Source organism: Xyrauchen texanus, chromosome 35, assembly GCF_025860055.1.
Source record: "Xyrauchen texanus isolate HMW12.3.18 chromosome 35, RBS_HiC_50CHRs, whole genome shotgun sequence".
Taxonomy (NCBI): Eukaryota; Metazoa; Chordata; class Actinopteri; order Cypriniformes; family Catostomidae; genus Xyrauchen; species Xyrauchen texanus.
This window is the reverse complement of record NC_068310.1, coordinates 21,441,645-21,462,208: the sequence shown is the minus strand read 5'-3', so window position 1 is coordinate 21,462,208 and position 20,564 is coordinate 21,441,645. Positions and strand designations below refer to the sequence as shown.

The 20,564-nt window shown below is 37.2% G+C and overlaps 1 protein-coding gene across 2 annotated transcripts in view; it reads right to left on the bottom strand.

The window, feature by feature from the left end:
* Nucleotides 1-1,304: 1,304 nt before the first annotated feature.
* LOC127629232 (kelch-like protein 17) overlaps nucleotides 1,305-20,564 on the bottom strand; it is a 30,052-nt gene continuing 10,792 nt past the window's right edge. For both annotated transcript variants that reach the window (XM_052106371.1, XM_052106372.1), the window contains exons 5-12: nucleotides 18,193-18,309; nucleotides 17,792-18,005; nucleotides 15,172-15,316; nucleotides 14,373-14,540; nucleotides 11,773-11,861; nucleotides 5,502-5,575; nucleotides 5,210-5,391; nucleotides 1,305-5,045 (exon numbers count right to left, since the gene is read on the bottom strand). In XM_052106371.1, coding sequence (XP_051962331.1) covers nucleotides 4,817-5,045; nucleotides 5,210-5,391; nucleotides 5,502-5,575; nucleotides 11,773-11,861; nucleotides 14,373-14,540; nucleotides 15,172-15,316; nucleotides 17,792-18,005; nucleotides 18,193-18,309 — 1,218 coding nt within the window. In that variant the 3' untranslated portion in view covers nucleotides 1,305-4,816. The remainder of the gene's footprint in view (nucleotides 5,046-5,209; nucleotides 5,392-5,501; nucleotides 5,576-11,772; nucleotides 11,862-14,372; nucleotides 14,541-15,171; nucleotides 15,317-17,791; nucleotides 18,006-18,192; nucleotides 18,310-20,564) is intronic.

Sequence of the window (20,564 nt, the reverse complement as noted above, 5' to 3'; positions counted from 1 at the left end):
ATAAACCACATTTATAGCATAATACCCTTGTAATTAACCTAATTAATTGTCCTAGTTAGTTTGTAACCTAAAAAATTGTCCTAGTAAACCACATAAACATGAAAACATGATTTTCAGAAGAATATTTCAGCTCTGTAGGTTCTCACAATGCAAATGTGATCAAAATTTTATTCACTCTGTGACCATGCACTACATGGACACTTTTGTTTTTGGCGATTCAAATTCTACTTAAATATTGAGCTGTTTCTTACCCACAACTATCATATCACTTCAGAGGACATGGATTAAGCCACTGCAGTCATATAATTTACTTTGATATGCTTTCATGTGCATTTTGGAGATTCAGAGTTCTGATCACCATTCACTTGCACTGATTCTACCTACAGAGCTATTCTTCTAAAAATCTTTATTTGTGTTCAGAAGAAAAAAGAAAGTCATACACATCTGGGATGGCATGAGTGTGAGTGAATGAACGTTTGTGGGTGAAATATCCCATTATCTCATTTGCCTATTAGGTGAAGTATTTTTAATATGCACAAATTAGAAAACATAAACACTGTAACATAGTCTTAATGGAAATTAAAATCCTCTCATCCTCTCAATTCTTTCTTCTGTAGTATACAAAGGAAGTTATATAGCTAAATGCCCAAGCTGCTGATAGTGAATGGTGACCAAGGCTATCAAACTAGATATTCAGTCAAATATGACTTAAATTTCAATCTCTTCCTCACACAACGCTATCATATGGCTTCAGATGACTTATAATATAGTACGAGTCCTATTAACTACTTTCATTGCATTTTGATGGTGCTTTTTGAAGTTTGACAGCCCCTGGTCCTCATGCACTTTAATTGTACAGAAGAGAGCAGCATGCATCTGCAGCAAAGAGCAACATTGTTCTCCTTTTGAGTTCCACAAGGTTTGGAGGCGAGTGATAAGGGCTAGTGAATTAGCCATTTATAACCCTTCCTTCCTTAATAATGTAGGTAACACTTTACAAAGAGGTTTTATTTGTTAGCATTAGTAAATGAACAATATATATTTTACAGAATTAACCTTGATTAATGTTAATTGTTTTTCATGTTAGTTCATATTGCATTAACTAATGTTAACATATACAACTTTTAATTTTAAAAATGTATTAATACATTATATGTTGAAATCAACATTAACCTAGATTAATACATTCTGAAAAAGTATTGTTTAATGTTAGTTCATATTAACATATGAGGTTAACAAAGTGTTACTATAATGTGTATTTAGATTGTCACTGGAGCAGATAAAATTAACTCAAATTTCACCTGAAATCATCTTTATTCCATTTACAGTAATGTGTTGTGTTTTTATACAGCAGTGTATTGCTCCATTTTACATTAGTGCAAAAAAATATTTTTGACATTTGTTCTTAAATATAGCAAAACATAACCAGCACAATATAAATAAATGACACATATAACAACACTGCAATCCAAATTAAAAAGGAAAGAAAGAAACGAAAGCCACAGTTAAAATACAAGTTACAAAGACAATTGCACAAAGTATTAGTATATTTGGTTATGGTTCCATTCTGTTGGGTGGATTGTGGTCATGTGTTTTTATATACAGTTGAAGTCAGAAGTTTTCACCCAAAATGTTTTTTTAACCACTCCACAGATTTCATATTAGCAAACTATAGTTTTGGCAAGTAGTTTAGGACATTTACTTTGTGCATGACACAAGAAATTCTTCCAACAATTGTTTACCGACAGATTGTTTCACATTTAATTGACAATATCATAAATCCAGTGGGTCAGAAGTTTACATTCACTAAGTAAACTCAGCCTTTATGCAGCTATGAAAATTCCAGAAAATGATGTCAACCATTTAGGCAATTAGTCAATTAGCTTCTGATAGGATAATTGGCTAATTGGAGTCAATTGGAGGTGTACCTGTGGATGTATTTTAAGGCCTAACTTCAAACTCAGTGCCTCTTTGCTTGGCATCATGGGAAAATCAAAAGAAATAAACCAAAAAATTGTGGACCTCCACAAGTCTGGTTCATCCTTGGGAGCAATTTCCAAACGCTTGAAGGTACCATCTGTACAAACAATAGTACGGAAGTATAAACACCATTGGACCACATAGCCATCATACAGCTCAGGAAGGAGACCCATTCTGTCTCACAGAGATGAACATAATTTGGGGCATAAAGTGCAAATCAATCCCAGAACAACAGTAATGGACCTTATGAAGATGCTGGAGGAAACAGGTAGACAAGTATCTATATCCACAGTAAAACAAGTCCTATATCGACATAACCTGAAAGGCTGCTGAGCAAGTCAATGCTCCAAAGCTGCCATAAAAAAGCCAGACTATAGTTTGCAAGTGCACATGAGGACAAACATCTTACTTTTTGGAGAAATTTGCTCTGGTCTGATGAAACAAAAATGTAACTTTTTGGCCAAAATGGCCATCGTTATGTTTGGAGGAATAAGGGTGAGACTTGCAAGCCGAAGAACACCACCCCAACCATGAAGCATGGGGGTGGCAGCATCATGTTGAGGGGGTGCTTTGCTGCAGGAGGGACTGGTGTGCTTCACAAAATAAACGGCATCATGAGGAAGGAAAATTATGTAGATATATTGAAGCAACATGTCAAGACATGAGCCATGAAGTTAAAGCTTGGTTGCATATGGGTTTTCAAAATGGACAATGACCCCAAGCATACCTCCAAACATGTGGCAAAATGGAGTGGAGTGGCCATCACAAAGCCCTGACCTCAGTCTGATAGAACATTTGGGGGCAGAACTGAAAAAGCATGTGTGAGAAAGGAGGCCTTCAAACCAGTCTCATTTACACCAGTTCACTCTGGAGGAATGGGCAAAAATTGCAGCAACTTAGTGTGAGAAGCTTGTGGAAGGCTGCCCAAAACATTTGACCCAAGTTAAACAATTTAAAGGCAATGTTACCAAATACTGACAAAGTGTGTGTAAACCTCTGCCCTGAAACAAAAGCTGAAATAAATTATTCTCTCTACTCTATTATTCTGACATTTCACAAGTAGTGATCCTAACTGACCTTAGACAGGGAATGTTTTCTATGATTAAATGTCAGCAATTGTGAAAAACTGAGTTTAAATGTATTTGGCTAAGGTCGGTGTATGTAAACTTCTGACTTCAACTTTACTGTACATACTCAGTTACTGTTAAAGTGCATGTCTTTTCACCACTACAGAAAATGTTCTGCAGTACTCAGACACACAAACATATTCTCTGATTTCCCTGGACACCGACTTTACACTGACCTAAAACAAATTTAAAATCAAGTCCTTAAAAAAAGGAAAATAAATCATAACTTCTCAGAAGTTTTGAAATCATATTTTACCATGCTACATTTCTAAATCTAATTGAAATGGCAGAGAGCAGGACTGACTTAACGAGCCTCATCTTGTTTCAGGATGAGCTGTGCTCTCAACAGCTTAACTCCAAACCGTTCATAAAATCCATTGTTCAGTAATCTGTCCATCTGAGGTAAGATGCATTGGTAGTTACTGCTACCAATGACATCACAACACTACACAATAAACTATCTAGATCTAATAAAACTTTGTAAACTGACAACCGTGAAAAGAAAGGAATGTTTGGGAAATGCAATATATATATATATATATATATATATATATATATATATATATATATTAGAATGGTGTTGTTTATGGAAAAATAGTCCCATACTTTAATGTGATCAACCTGCTTGAACAATGAATGGATAAAATCCAGAAACAAACTAAAGACTTTAGGCCAAATAATAGGTAATGCCAATAAATGTGACTGAAAACACAAAGAGCTTATAAGAGCTAAGTTACTCACATTGGTACAAGGGCTTGATATTGAAGTCTCAGTATTACTGACTGTTAATCAGAATTTGATCTGAGCCCTGATCACCCTTCTAAAACAATGAGAAATGGCAAAGTGCAGCTTTTATGTCACAGCTAGTTTTAGGTATGGCTATTGTCTTCAGTCAAAAGACATTTTTCCTGTTAAGTAATATCTAAACGTGTCATATTAGCAGAGCTTGTACTCATATAGAGCTCATACTCTCAAAGGCTTTTAATTCAAGACTATAGAAAGGCAGCTGAACACAACAGATAAAACATGATCCACTCCCTATAATCACATTTCATACCAAAATAAACCCAGTGCTTCTCTGATATGTAATAATCATGTATGTTAAAACTATAGTATCTCCCATCTTGAAAAAGACATGGTCCTTCAAACATCTCTGAAAGTGTCATATGTTTATATTACATTTAATAAATAAATAGGAAAATACATAAAACAAAAGAGTCCAGCCACAGTTTTGTGAGATTTTCTGCTTCCGTACATCCATGTGTGTCTGTATTGGGACAGGGCAGCACTGCGCATTACTGCCACCTAGTGTGGCACAGCAGCACAACAATATTATTGTCCGCCAAGACAAAATTTCTGTAAACATGCATGGCAGAGTCTGTCAAGAGCTACATTCCAAGATGTTCATATATATATATATATTCTAATATCTCAAAAAAGAATCATAAATCATATACATTTAAATATACACCATACACAAAGTGACTGCAAAATGGCAGAGCAACATGGGTTTGGAGTGTGTGAGAGTGTATTTTCTTTTCTTTTCAGCCTTTTTTACCCTCATGATCTGTGGAAGGCTGTAGTATTTCTCCAGGCAGAGGGAGGGCACTGGAGGGCACTGCCCATTTAGCACTAGCTCACACCGAGCAGTTGCGCCTCTTGGCCACGCAGGGCAGGCTGCTGGAGCTAAGGTGGAACTTTACCATTTGTCAAAGACTGGTGGAGGAGACGGAAAGAGTGGGGGAGGATGGAGGAGGAAAGTTGAGGAGCTCCAGAACAGCGACTCCTACACTGCTACGGCGCGTGAACATGCATGACGCCGCAACCCACTTGTTGCTTCGGGGGTTGTACTTTTCTATGGAGTTGAGACTAGAGCTTCCATCATTGCCTCCAACTGCATACAACCAGCCGTCCATGGCAACCAGGTCATGAGTGCTCCTGAAGATCAACAGAATTAAGGCCCGTTTACACCTGGTATCCATTTAGATCCATTGTAGGCAATCTGATCACACATGGTCAGGCGAGACTACACACTCACACACATTTTTATTCTAAATGTATTAACTCAATTTATCGACAACCTTTGAATGCCACTATCATACCTGCGGATGTTCATGGGGGCCACTCCCTCCCAGGTGTTGGTTTTTGGATTATATCTTTCCACTGAATTAAGGCAGCTGGTTCCATCATTGCCCCCAGCAACATAAAGCATGCCCTCCAGTACTGCCACCCCAGCACTGCTTCTCCTGCTCAGCATGTTGGCAATGGCAGTCCAGGCATTACTCTGAAAACAAGGGAGATGAAGGAATAATGTTTTTAGTCATTTATCTATTCTTGGAGAGAAAACACAAAACACAAACATGCTGTGGGGTGCATTCAACATGTGCCACCTACCTGTGGGTCATACTTTTCAACTGTGGCTAAGTGCGAGGAGCTGTCGTACCCACCAACCGCATACAGACTACCATCTGATAGAACAAATACATGAGTGAAACAGGTTCATGTTTGTTGTTGTTTGTTGTGTTATGCAAGCACATAGGATATTCATCATTTCAGTTGGCTAAGGGCATTTTCACACCTGGCTCGTTTGGAGCATTTGTTTTGGAACCTGGTGCGTTTTCTCCCTTGGTTTTGTTTGTTTAGGCATATATCAACATGACAATCGAACTCAGATCCACACCAAAACAATTAGTTCAATTGCAAAAGAACTCTAGAGTAGTTTGCTTGTGATGATAATACAATCCGACCCAACGGACCAATGAACCAATCAATATGTATAAAAACCTGTAATCTGTAGGTCAACTTGTTAATATAATTAATAATCAAAACGTGGATATAGCTTTTGGTTTTTGCACATTTAAAATAAAATTGTTTAATAATTCCTGAGGTGGAGTTGGGGTACTCGAGCTTGGACTTGGACTTGAATTTTAACGAACTTGGACTTGTCAAGGACTCGGATGCAATTTTACTCGGACTCAAGCCTTTGGGACTCTGGATATATTTTGAGTCCATGACCTTTGTGATGCAATGAAAAAAAATACAAAATATATCAGAAATGAATGAACACATTTCAGCAGCTGTATTAGCCCCTGAAGTCATAGACGTAGCCCTAGTTTTTTCACTGTTTAAGCAAACATGCACACACACACACTTACGCACGTGCACAGGCACACTCATCAGTCAACCAATACTTTTGAATGTTACTACAGAGACTACTGTATAACATCGACTACCGAGGTGGCTGACATGAGGAAAACATAAAGACGGGTATGTAGCCAATGTAATAGAAACAGAATAAGGCAGTTTTACTCAACAAATGACCTGACAACTGGCAAATTTGCATGTGGCATTTTGTGCAGCCAAGACGGTGCTCGCATTGCGGTTTCATCATGGTTAAAAACTTCAAATCAAGAACTTCATTGAGTCAAGTCACCCATATCATGTCTCTCATAGTTTACTAAAAACAGCATATTGAAATAAAAATACATAAAAGTAATATTAATATTGAATATTAAGTATTTTTAGACATAATGTATCTACACATGTAGGACTCTGTTGTCTCTTGTGGTCCACGCAGTGTTGTCAGCATGAACTGTTCCATAATTGCTTTATTTGCAGTTTGAATTAACTGTAACTTCTTTAAATAGTCGGGGGAAATAAGCGTTATTGCGAAAGCAGACAGCAACTCTAAACAGATAATCGGCACCTATTTATTATTGATTGACTAATTTCAAAGCGTTGACATGCTGCTTAAAATACATTCTTTTACAGCATTTGTCCACCATTCACAACATTCAACCATGCACAATAAAATATTAGGATATTTTGGACAGTGAAATGTATTGTTTATAATTTAATTATTGACTATAAAATACATTTATTATTCGATGACAGAGTTTGTGTATGAAGCTAAACTTCATGTTTAGTTGGATCTGACTTTTTTATAGCAGCCATATCACCCTGTAGCTTAAGACTGGTTGCCTACTTAAGTGTTTCCCAACCACGGCACACTTTTTACGACTAAAAAATGATATGGCATACCACAATAACTGGGTCTCTGATATTCGTAAATGATAAGGTAATATTTAATTAAAAAAAGTTATGAGACCTTCAATGCCTCTTCACAAATTTGGACAGTTTTTTAATATTTCTTGTTGCTTAGTACTCTCAAAGACATTATTGGTGAAGCAAAAACATGTGTGTGAAAAACACTTTGTCGTGTTAAAGACCCTTAATGCGTATAAATATCACTCACTTTTGCACAATAATCATTGTTTTTCACAATCACAAAAGTGGATTTCAAAATGGAGAATTTCTCAGAAAGGTGAGCTCACCCTCCAGACTGTGTAGGCCTTAATGCCCCAGTATAGTGATGGGGTCACTAAACTGTAAAAAGGCACCATCCTTCGGATGAGACTTTAAACCAAGGTCCTGACTCTCTGTGGTCATTAACATTCCCAGGCAACACATTCTCACACCCCAACTCGTCACATACGGACGCTAGGGCAGGACCCCTTGGCGTTGCTTATTACTTCTCGAAATGTGTAGGGGTGTAACCTCTGTGTCCTGGCCAAATTCCCCCATTGGCCCTTATCAATCATGGCTTCCTAATAATCTCCATCCATTAATTGGCTCTATCACTCCACTCTCTCCACCAATAGCTGATTTGTGGTGAGCGTACTGGTGGCTGCCGTCGTATCATCCATGTGGATACTGCACACTAGTGGTGGTTGAGGAGAGTCTCCTGTTCTCTGTGTAAAGCGCTTTGAGTGTAGTGTCAGAAAAGTGCTATATATATTTTAAAAGTTTATTTTATTTTATTTTTATTGTAAACCACCAGGTGACATATGCACGTCTTTTTTTAGCCTACATCTTTGACACTTTTGAAGGACAATTCTGTTAAATTTATGACTCAAAATTATTATTCTCCATGTTTTTGCAGTTAAAGAAGAGCTCAGTGAAATTTTCTTTGGTTGGTATTCGAAGATTTAAGACAGATTGAAGACCAACGTGGCTGCCGCTCAAGCAAATATTAATTATTATTATGGTTTTATTATGTTCTGCGGCAGCTGCTGATTGGTATACGCAGAACTGAACTGCATTGTGTGTTTTCTCGCAAATTAACTATTTTCAAATTCATGTTTGTGACAACATGGCCCTATTATTATCTGTGGGCTTTTCCAGTGTTTTTGGATGTAGCATTTGCAGTCGTATCATAAGGCGTAACTTCTCAGCGATTGCTAATTACTACTGTGTTGACTCATTTGTATATACTGTACTTTCCCAAATCAGTCAGCAGATAGAGAAAAGATTCAGAAATCTCAGTATATATTATTTCTTTAGATAGGGATCATTTTAAATAAAGCTAAATTCAATTAAATTGACAAATTGAAAATGAAGTAGAAATAAAAACTAAATTCAAATTCAAAACAATAATAACTCTGGTTTTAATGACTAACACAGCTTTCACTTTCTTTAGTCTATGTTTGAGAGGAGGGGAAAAAGCAACAAATAATTGAAATGTCAACAGAATGCAAGAAGAAGTGGGTTGAAGGACAGTTTTGTCTTCATACACCTAAAGCATATGCTTTCATTCTGAAACCACTTGGAGGTTTGTTCAGCAGGAAACTAATCATACAATACAGAGGTGTTTCTGTTACATTTATATTAACAAACTGTTTTTCATAGTTGTGAAGTTTAAAATAAGCTTAAAAAAATGTATGTTGAGAGTACGGTTACAATTTGATTTCAGATTCATGAAAAGATTCATTCAGACTCGACTCGGCCTGTTATGGACTCGGTTTTGAGGCCGACTCGGCCCATTTTGGACTCAGACACGACTCAGACTCGATTGTTTAAAGACTCGGACTTGACTCGGACTCGACCTAGGTGGACTCGAACCCAACACTGAGGTAATTTTACTACAATCGCATCTCTCCTTAGGATAGAGGCAAAACACACAGGTATGATGGTGTTAGTAACATTTTGACAGATAAAAACCTTCTTTATCTTTAAAGTGGCTTCACTCTTACTGCTGTTCGTACAGTATATATCTGTGTGTGTGTGTGTGTGTGTGTGTGTGTTTGTGTGTGTGGTTTGGGTGGTTTACGAGGTTACAAAATAGTAATTACAAGGGTATTACACTATAAATGTGTTTTATGAGGACATTTCTGGTGTCCCCATAATTCAAATCGCTTAAAAAACATACTAAACTATGTTCTTTTGAAAATGTAAAAGTTTGCAGAAAGTTTTTTGTGAGGGTTAGGTTTAGGGGTAGGGTTAGGGTAAGGGAAAAGAATCTTTAGTTCATACAGTATAAAATCATTATGTCTGTGGAGAGTCCTCATAAGGATCGCGCGTGCGTGTGTGTTTATGGGTGTATAAATGCGAGATAGAGAGAGTGCTCTGTGACCATGTGAAAAGGGACTTTTCAATGCAGAAATAATGCAAAAGCAACTGATAGATAAAAATAACAGGTGTAAATTTTACAACTCCTACTAGGTGTGTAACAATTCAATCATCTGACGATTCGGTTCAGGTCACGATACTGAACTCACGTTTCGATCCGGTTCACGATTTTTTAAACTAAGCCTGAATCAAGAAAAGTTTAGATTTAAAGTTTTGATTATTATTATTATTATTATTATTATTGCAAAACAGATAATGTCCTTTAAAATTAAGCTAAAATTACTGTTCTTAAAAGTGCTAAATAATCCATCAGAGATGTATTGGGACTAAAAATCAGCCCAGAACAGGGCAATGTGACACCAAATGGAAATATTTGTTAATAATTCTACCTACATATGCTGTTAACACACTGTCACATTACATACATTTAAAATATTTTCAATTAAAATAGCATTTTTCTAAAATAATAATGTCTCCGATTATATATAAAAAAAATAAAATAAAAAAAACATATTAAATGGAAGTGCATGCTTATCCAGTTAAATAATAGTAATTTATTGATGAAATCACATCCGACATGACATTTGGCATTAGAATTATATTTCCCTTTAGCATCATTATTCACAATATTCAGTATTATATATATAGTAGATTAATATGGCGCTAACATTAAATCTCTGTAAACGTACATTTTCCCACACAGTCAGAGTAGATAACAATCTAGCTTCAAACGGACATTCGATCCCTTGCGCTGAAAAGGCACGTCTCTCTCTCTCTCCCGCTCCTGGTTTCAGTTTTCACAGTTTCTGCCAAACACATCATGCAACATAAGTGGTTGCTAGTGTGCAATGGTACTTTAGAGCTCCTTGTGTTCAATGAAGCGATTTCCATTTGTATGCCCACGTTACGTAGGTTTAGGACGTTGCGCATATTGTATAGAACAGATGCTAAAATATTTTTTATATATATATATTCCCATCTCCACGATGCGCGTCATCACATTTAACTGCAATGTAACGTGCCACAATAAACCGTTACACCCCTAACTCCTATTCATCTGAGTGATGAATAATGTTTATTTGTAGCGCAACCTCTGACTGGAATACCCCTTCTGTACCTTTCGGCAACATTTTGCATAACCACACTTGACAAACAAATTTTTACAGGTATATAATTTTAACAGGCATATTGATGTATCAGCCAAATCCTGGAACAGCACACAAACATTCTGACAAATGAGGGGAAGATTTGCTCTTTTATTAACACAGTTTTGATCAGTTTTGAAATGTTGCCTTGTAAAAGCAAACAGAACCAAGAAGAAAATGCAATATTGTAACTATTTTAGCCCCTGTTGAAACGCTTTACGTTACACAGCTGGGTGAATCTCACAAAACCTGACAAGAACATGCATGGGTTATGTTTCACTCCAAAATCAAAAGGAAGAAATAAGAATTGATGTCCCACTTTATATTAGGTGCCTTTAACAACTTTGTACTAACATCAAAATACATAAATTACAATGTATTTATTGTGTGACTATATGTTGTTCAGCAAAATTCTCACAAGATTCCCATTTGCTGCTCTTGAGGTTGAGGTACGGGTAGGTTTAGGAGTAGGGGTAGAGGTTAGGGTTAATGGTTAAGTTTACGGAGGAGGTTAACAGTGTAACTACAGATGTAATTAAATGCAGATACTTAAAATGCAAGTACAATGTAACAACTCATATGTACAGAATAAGAACATTGTATCAAATGCTAAAGTACAGAGTAGTTAAAGACACTTAATATAAAGTGTGTCCGGAAATTATATTTGCTTAAAGAAAATGAGGCCTGTTTTAGGGCTATTTTTTGATTTTTGCATTTTGACATTAGTTTCTTGACAATTTAGAACATTTCCCCCAAAATTCCCATTACTACAATGCAAAAACATCTCATTATCATTTTTTAAGTAAAAAAATAAATAAATTGATATTATTTGTAATGTACAGTCTAGACGCATTACAGTAATAAGAATTTGCAAATACATTTGAATGGTCCTAAAAAATAGGCTTTTTTTCCTTATGCAAAACATAATTTATTTATATTTTAAATAAATAATTAATAATATTAATTATAATAACAATAATAATTGTAAATGTTGGGGATGCTTTTGGGAGATTTGCCCCCCTAGTGCTTGAAGTTATTTGCTTGTGCTCAGGACAAGTTCTTCCATTAATACATTAAAGACAATATACTGTATATTTTTAGGCATTACTAACCTAATGTAGCCACTCTGACATATCGCCTCCTGGTGCTCATAGCAGCGATGGAGGTCCAGGTACTGGTCAGAGGGTCATACCTCTCCGCACTGGAGATTCAAATCGAAAAGAGACAGATAGAAAGAGAGATATCAGTTTATTTGACAACTAAATAATGTAGAGTTACACACAAGAAACAATGTCCTTATAAAAGCTGGTTTATAGCTGTGCTGGATCTCTGTCAGCTAGGAGACTAAGACAATCCTGCTTTCAAATCATGTGTAAAAACCTGCTTATTGTTACTCTAGTATGATGTGGACTTATTTTTATTTATAGTTCCTGAAAATGATCATTCTTTACTATTCCTTGTAAAGCTGTTATGCGTCAATAAGTATTGTGAAAAGTGCTGTATAAAATAACTGAATTGGATTAAATCTATTCCACTGGATAATTTCACATATATTTCAGATAAATATTTAAAGCTGTATTATTATTTGTATGGAAAACAACTTTCAGTGGGATTATGCTTAATGATGTCACATTGTTGGTACACTGGCCTGTTTTAAGGTGATTTAAGAGGGTTATTGACGTTTTCATAAATTAACAAAGCAAAGAAATACAGACATATCAATACACTGCTGTCTTTTTAAAAAGATATAATTATATCAAAAGATCTATCTGAAGACTTTTTATATCACTTCATTGTATGAACGTTTACAGTATTCTGTCACTGTGCAGGGCTCAATGCTAAGGATTTTTTCTACTGGCACAGTTGGGCCAGTGCTTCAGATTTTTACTGGCCCTGGCAACATTTTCACTGGCCCCAACACAAAAATGACAAATAGCTGTTTTATTATTTTTTTCCATATCTTATGTTATTAATACAATGTCCCCCAAGGGCCTGGATAGCTCAGCGAGTAAAGACGCTGACTACCACCCTTGGAGTAGCAAGTTCGAATCCAGGGCATGCTGAGTGACTCCAGCCAGGTCTTCTAAGCAACCAAATTGGCCCGGTTGCTAGGGAGGGGAGAGTCACATGGGGTAACCTCCTTGTGGTCACTATAATGTGGTTCACTCTCGGTGGGGCGTGTGGTGAGATGTGCGTGGATGCTGCGGAGAATACTGTGACGCCTCCACACATGCTCAAAAAGCACGTGATAAGATGCGCAGATTGACTGTCTCAGATGCAGAGGCAACTGAGATTCGTCCTCCGCCACCCAGATTGAGGTGAGTCACTACGCCACCGCGAGGATGAGCATATTGTGAATTGGGCATTCCAAATTCGGGAGAAAAAGGGGAAAAATATAAAGACTACAATGTCCCCCAAATTGAATCACATTCATAATTTGCAAGATATGACTTATGCCTTATGTAATCCCATACATACATACATATAAATACATTTACAGATATAAATTCATAAATACATCATATTAAGATGATGGGTTTTCAGTCACCCATTTCTTCATGCTGTCATGCAAAGTTTGCCCATGTGTAGTGTTTTCACAAGAAGGATCAAAGATTTAGTTACTGAGTTAAAGATCTCATTATTGGCTGAGAGAACAGACTTGCTACTTAATAGGTTGTGATGTGTAATATACAGTATTGTACAGTTTATGTATATATACAGTAAATGTATATTATACAGTATGTGTATATAACATGAAATCAGGCAACCCAAACAAGACCAATGCTGACTGATATACAAAGAACATAAACAAAAATACCTGTATGGTCCAGAAAGGAGACATGTAAAAGGTGTTTTATGAGGATGATATGAAGTAGACTGTTTCTAGAATATTCAACTTCACCCTGCAGCTGAACAGCTCTGATAATAATAACCTAATAGCCATTGTGATCTTGCTTGCATTGTGATCCTCGGTTAGAAGACTTCGTTCACTCCATGTAATTTTTCTGCTCTCTCACTTGTTGTTTGCTTGCACTAATGTTATAAATGCAGCACTGGCCCGATCGGGCAAGTGACAGTTCTAGAAATTGGCCCGAATCTTTCTCACACTGGCCCCGGGCCATCGTGCAGCCCTTATTGTCGAGCCCTGTTGTGTAACATCTCTTTTTGCATTCCATGATGAACAATAGTCATAAGTGTTTGAAATGACATATAATGTTGATTACCACAAAGATTATTTAGACTCATCCCCCAAAAAAAGCACAGTTACAGTGAGGCACTTACAATGGAAGAGAAGGGGGCCAATTTTTTAAGGGTTTAAAAGGCAGAAATGTGAAAATTATTATTTTATAAAAGCACTTGCATTCTTCTGTTAAAACCCATGTATTATTTGAGCTGTAAATTTGTTAAAATAGTAATTTTTACAGTCATTTTAGGGTTTCTTGACATTATATCACATTATATCTGTAACAAAGTTGTAAAATTGGCTATAACTTTAACTAAAATCATGTTAACATGTATAATGTTTATGTCTTGTGGCTATACTTTTGAAACAATTCAGTATTTTAATGTTCAAAAATTGGCCCTCATTCACTTCCATTATAAGTGCCTCACTGTAACCCAAATTCTTGTAGTAATCAACATTATGCCACAAATACTGTCAATTCAGCTTAACTTGTATTGAACCCAGAACATTCCTTTAAGAATCATATACCTGTTGAGACAGGAAGCACCATCATATCCTCCTGCAGCATACAGCAGACCATGTAGTACGGCTACACCTAAACAACTCCTCCTCGTTCCCATGGAAACTTCAGGCTGCCACACATTAGTTACTGGATCATATGACTCTACAGTGGCCAAATCAGAGGTGCCATCATACCTGATTTGGGAAAAGCATGAGAAATAGAGGGTGAAACTAATTATCTTCCAGAACAAGTAATGACAGGACATGTTTGAACTGTTACCATTCACAGAAATTACATTATTTGTCAACACCTGACATATTTCTTAAATAATCTCATGTAACATTTGATTCCCTCAGCAGTGGAGTACCTGTGGGATACGGGCTTGTGATAGATGACGTGTTCATAATTCCATCCCCACTGACTGCTTTTAGAAGCCTGACAATGACTTACTAATAAACAGCCCTAAATGGAATCGGTCCCTCTGAGCTCTGCTAAATTTTCCCCCAAAATCAGCAGAGGATATGCAAAAAATGCCAAATGTATTGGCTCTTTGGAAAATGGGTTTGCAGTTAATATTGTTCAGCAGACAACAAAAGAAAAAGCCTGAGGAATCTGCTTTCATGAGTTTGGTATTCTCCACAGTAGGGGATCATAATGAGAATCAATTCAAATTTTTATGCTAAACTAACTGAGAAACCTAGACTCATCCCACAAAACTTGGCACTCTTCCACCTTAATTTGGCTCTATAATACAAAAAAAGTGGCTAAATTGTATTTTACGATGCTCTAAAATCTTCGACCCATGGGAATTTAGAGTATGCGTACCCGCCCACAGCATAGAGCTTGTTTCCGATAGCAGCCACTCCAACTCGTGCCCGTCGTGTTGACATGGACGCCACCATGTGCCAGCGATCTGTCCTGGTGTCATAAGCCTCACAGTCTCCATGAATAGCAAAAAGACTGCCTCCACCTGAGAAATACATAGAAACACAATTTAAAGCAACTGGCATGAACAAACTATTCTCAAGACCAAAGTTCACTCTAATATTTGTTCTTGCTGACCAAAACCAGATTATATAAACCTTATATATTCTGATTGTACACTGTTAAAATGGGCAAGGAGGAGGCGGGAACTGACTGAACAGTCAAAGTTCAAAGTCAAATATTTTAATGAAAACAAACAAAAAGACACAAACACAAAATTCACACACACGGCAGCTGCGTGTGTCTCTCTCTCTCTCGAACTGGAGCATCTGGCTTGGCCTTACCCCTCTCCTCGGCTGATTAGCCCGATTGTGGGCTGGCCATGCGGACTCATGGCCTGGCCCTGCCCTCCTCCTTGTCACACTGATTATAAGTCAAAATGATATTAATGAAACGTAAATTAATACATGAATATAAAAGCATTATTTTTAGAATTTATTTATAATACAATATATACACTGGCAGCCACATGTGTGGAATAATGTACAGATTTTGCTGTTTCGGAAGGAAATTGGTACTTTAATTCACCAAAGTGGCATTCAACTGATCACAAACTATAGTCAGGACATTACTGATGTAAAAAAAAAAAAAAAACAGCACCATCACTATTTGAAAAAAGTATTTTTTATTTTTTTGATCAAATCTAGACAGGCCCCATTTCCAGCAACCATCACTCTAACACCTTATCCTTGAATAATCATGACAAATTGCTAATTTGGTACTAGAACATATCTTGTCATTATAACAAACACAGTTGAAAGCTATTTGGTTCATTAAATGAAGCTTAACATTGTCTTTTGATTAGCCTAGCCTAGACTTAAGGTCAATATTAGGTCAAAAATGGCAACAAAAAAAAAGAAACAGCTTTCTCTAGAAAATAGTCAGTCAATTATTGTTTTGAGGAATGAAGGCTTGACATTTCCAAAAAGATTTCATATAAAGGTGTACACTCCAGTCTTCAAAGACAAAGGACAACTGGCTCTAACAAGGACAGAAAGACATGTGGAAGGCCAGATGTACAACTAAACAAGAGGATAAAATATGATTGTGAAAAAACTAAATGCATGAATGATGACCTCTGTGAGCTTCTGTATGTGTCACTATGAATTTGAAATCTACTTTTTTTGGATGTTCTTAAACGAAAAGTTCTCCCAAAAATGAAAATTCTCTCATCATTTACTCACCCTCATGCCATACCAGATGTGTTTGACATTCTTTATTCTGCTAAACACAAACAAAGATATTTTTAAGAATACTTCAGCTCTGAAGCTCAAGACAAGGCAATTGAAAGGTGACCAAAACTTTGAAGTTCCAAAAAGCACATAAACGCAGAATAAAATAATCCAGACTACAGTTGTTAAATATTTTTTTTAAAAGCAATGTGATAGCTGTGGGTGAGAAACAGATCTTTTCTACTACAAATTCTCCTCCCTGCCCAGTAGGTTGCAATGTGCACAAAGAATATGAATCGCCATAAACAAAAGAAGAAGAATTTATAAGTGAAAGTGAAGATTGGTAGTAAAATAGGACTTAAATATTGATCTGTTTCTTCACCCACCTATCTCACCTATCATATCACTTCTAAAGACATGGATTTAACCACTGAAGTCATATGGATCACTTTTATGCTGCATTTATGTGCTTTTGGAGCTTCAAATATTTAGTCACCATTCACTTGAATTTTGTGGACCCACAGAGCTGAAATATTCTTCTAAAAATCTTTGCTTGTGTTCATGAGGGTGAGTAAATGAGAGAATTTTCATTTTTGTGTGAACATTTAATTTAATTTAAGAAATATTAGAATATAATACTGTAAAGGGATTAATGGAAAGGAGGAGGTGAGAACTGGCTTGACGATATAAATAACAGTTTAATGAAGAACTAAACAAAAAATACAAATGCGCAAAGGTGTCGGACAGCTGCCTGTAAATCTCTCTCTCTCTCGCACTGCAGTCTCCAGTCAGCCTTTATCCCTCTCTGAGGCTTGATTAGCCTGATTAGGGGCCGGGTGTGTGGAATTACGACCCGGCCCTGCCCTCCACCCTGTCATAAATACACTATGGTAAAAGTTTAAATGTTAAATCTATTAGGTGGCATTTATATAATAAATCTTTAAATATTACTGAGACTAAAACAAAAAGGTCCTTGTCTCAGATATGATCAAAGATCAAAGTATGAAAATTTGAGGGGCTTTACAGAAAGAATATGGTGCTTAAGCCTGGTAGCCCACCCCTAGCGCCACATATGGATCAGCTTCAGTGGAATCCAAATTAAACACTACCCATTTATTTAGGTCTGGGACCTTTATTTAGGTCAACCCCAACACCCCCCCACACAAATATTTAAGTCTGTCTTCTGTACAGAATTTGTTTTCCAACACCATAACTGCTTGGCCACCTATGTGTGCATCTTACAAGGAAGATTGCTTTAATCGTAAATTGAATGGCCCTGATTTACAGACCTACGGCAAAGAGAACTGGGCTTGCACCCTCGCAGCGCCGTGGACGGGTACGGCTGTTGCTGAGCACGCCTCTCTGCTCGGGCATCAGGTGATACTTCAGTGCCTCGATCAGCAGGTCTTTGCACTCAGAGTGATGACGCACCAGCAGCTCTGTATCCACATTACTCATGAGAAAGTCTCGTGTCAGCAGGGGCAGCCGAACACACTTCATCAGCTGAAGAGAGAGATGGATGGAAAGAGTGAGAGGCAAGATTTGCATGTGTGTGCGTTTTAAGAAGGTTGAGAGGATCAGACAATGCAAAGGGAGGGGATAGAAGAGTTGCATTATCCTTTATAAGCATTAAACATGATTCACTCTGCTGATGTTAAAAGTGGAGTAGGACAGGTAGGATCACACTCACCCTGGGCACATGTTGCCTCCGCCCATCCATGTCATGCTTGACCCAGCACAGCACGGCCCTGTACACCTCCTCCTCAGATGGGACGTTCAGGTTATCACTGGATATCAGATCCAGCACCTACAGAAATCACAAGAAAACCAACAAGTCAAAAGTTGAATGTTAGCCTCAGGCACCATTCACTTAATTGCATCTTTTTTTCCATTCAATGAAAGGAAATGGTGACTGAGGCTAATATTCTGCCTAACATCTACGTTTGTGATCCACGGAGGAAAGAAAGTATTATGGGTTTGGAAGAACATGTGTAAATGATGACATATCTTTGACATATTGTGAAGGATCCATCTGTGCATGTTTTTCCAAAGAAAAAGAAAATCATTGGAATAATTAATTGTTTTTGTTAATTTAGTTTTTTAAGAAAATCGCTCCTTCTCTGAAACTAAATTCCTTGCATGCTGAATACTTTTCAAGATCCAATCTGTTCCGATGGATAAAGTCATGTCCTGCCCTATGTTTATTCTCTTTAAATATCCTGTTTCTGTCTGAAATAAGTCTGTTGGAGCAGACTTTCAACATAAAAGGTTCACTCAGTAATTTTTCCTTCATTTAAACAGTATTACTTCTAAAGAAATTAATAGTAACTTGGAAACATGTATAAAATCATGACTACTCATGTGAGTTGAAGAGTTCATTCATATCAATTACCTTATAAAAGCTGTTTTATATACTACATGAAGCAGGGGCACCTCACGGGGGCAGCTATGTTAGCATCACATGACCAGCTAAATACTACTCGCTTAATCCCAGTAACTGCCCTGTTATCATACACGTTCATTCATGGATTAAATTACTCATGGCTCGCTGTACATACTGCAAAGTGAATTTCTACAATGGCATTGGTAACTGAAATCTACTGTTTGAATGATGCAGCATCCAGGCCACTATTTACACAAAATATTACTGATAGCACCTTTAAGGGTCTTCGCATTCACAAGTGAAGTGTGATGGTTTTTAATATAAACTAATCTCTTCTATCATTGCTTAATGTGCAGACAGACAAGTAAGCCATTCTTAAATTAACTTGGAAAAGTGTAAATATTGTGACGTTTTCAAAACATTTCTCTGTTTGTTGGAGCGATCTGACAAGTCAACTTGTGGCTCAACCAATGGAGTGAGTTTGGGTCAGTACTAAAGTACATGTTTGTCCTTTACTATTTCTGGAATTCCGCTTAGTGTTGCTAGTGCCACAGAAATCACGCACTTTTAAAGCAAACCTTTGCGATGTGACGTCAGAGGCTTGGGTTGATGCCTCTGAGGTTGTTACACACTTTTCAAGGCCAGATTTAACCAGCCAATACATGAGTGTGGTATTAAGTATCGCAGTGCCAGATATTAACCAAATGGCCAGCTCAGCTGCTGCGAACAGTGTAATAGCATCACACCACCAGCCTTAATCCACAAACAACTCTCTGCCTGCCTTGCACACTGCACTACAACAGCTTCTTCAGCGTCCCGGTCACTGTTTGCTTATTTGTAGCAGATGGCACAGTTGCTATGGCTACAAGCAAACATATGTCTCCCAGGTCATCAAGCTTGAAGCTGCCTTCAAAACCCAGTGGGCATAGACACAAATAGGAGCCACCAACCAGCAACAGCTGTTGAGAGAGAATCACAGGCAGACGGAGAGAACAGCGGTCACCAGTCTCCCCACTCGCTAATGGTTCTCTCCAATCAGTCTCTAAACAGCAGGGGGATTTCATAGAATGAAGCAAGCTCTCAAAGCAGAGATACTGTTACAGCACCATCACTCAGATTATTCAAATGAACTTTCTTTTCTGTGACAAGAGCGGATTAGAGCTGATGAAATTAGTGTCATATGGAAGCGGGGGCTGGTTTTTTATGTTGTCACTGCATATTCAAGTTGATGATTGAATCTGTACAGTACTGTAGAAACCTCAAGGTGACACAAGGTGCTGATGCAGAGAGCGTTCATTTCAGTGTCACTGCAGTGCAACACATTCTGACATATTCACTTAGACGAGTCAGAGAAGAGCCGTTCTGCTTCTTTAAAATGGTGAGGGTGGTTTAAACGAGAACTCCCCTGAACGTGTTCAGCAATCCTGCAGCGAAGGTCAAGTTGGTACTAGGGTTGTTGCAATAGTAAAATGTCAGTAGTTGATCCCAAAACCACAAATTTCATGATTCTTGATTCCAATCTCGATATCACAGTAATTGCTAATATGCTATTGAAAAAACTAACTTTTACTTAAAAATATATATATATTCATATAAATATGAATCTATTTAAAAATATTATATTTATTATAACAGCCCTTAAGTATTTCTCATTTAATTAAATTAAGATCAAACAGTGT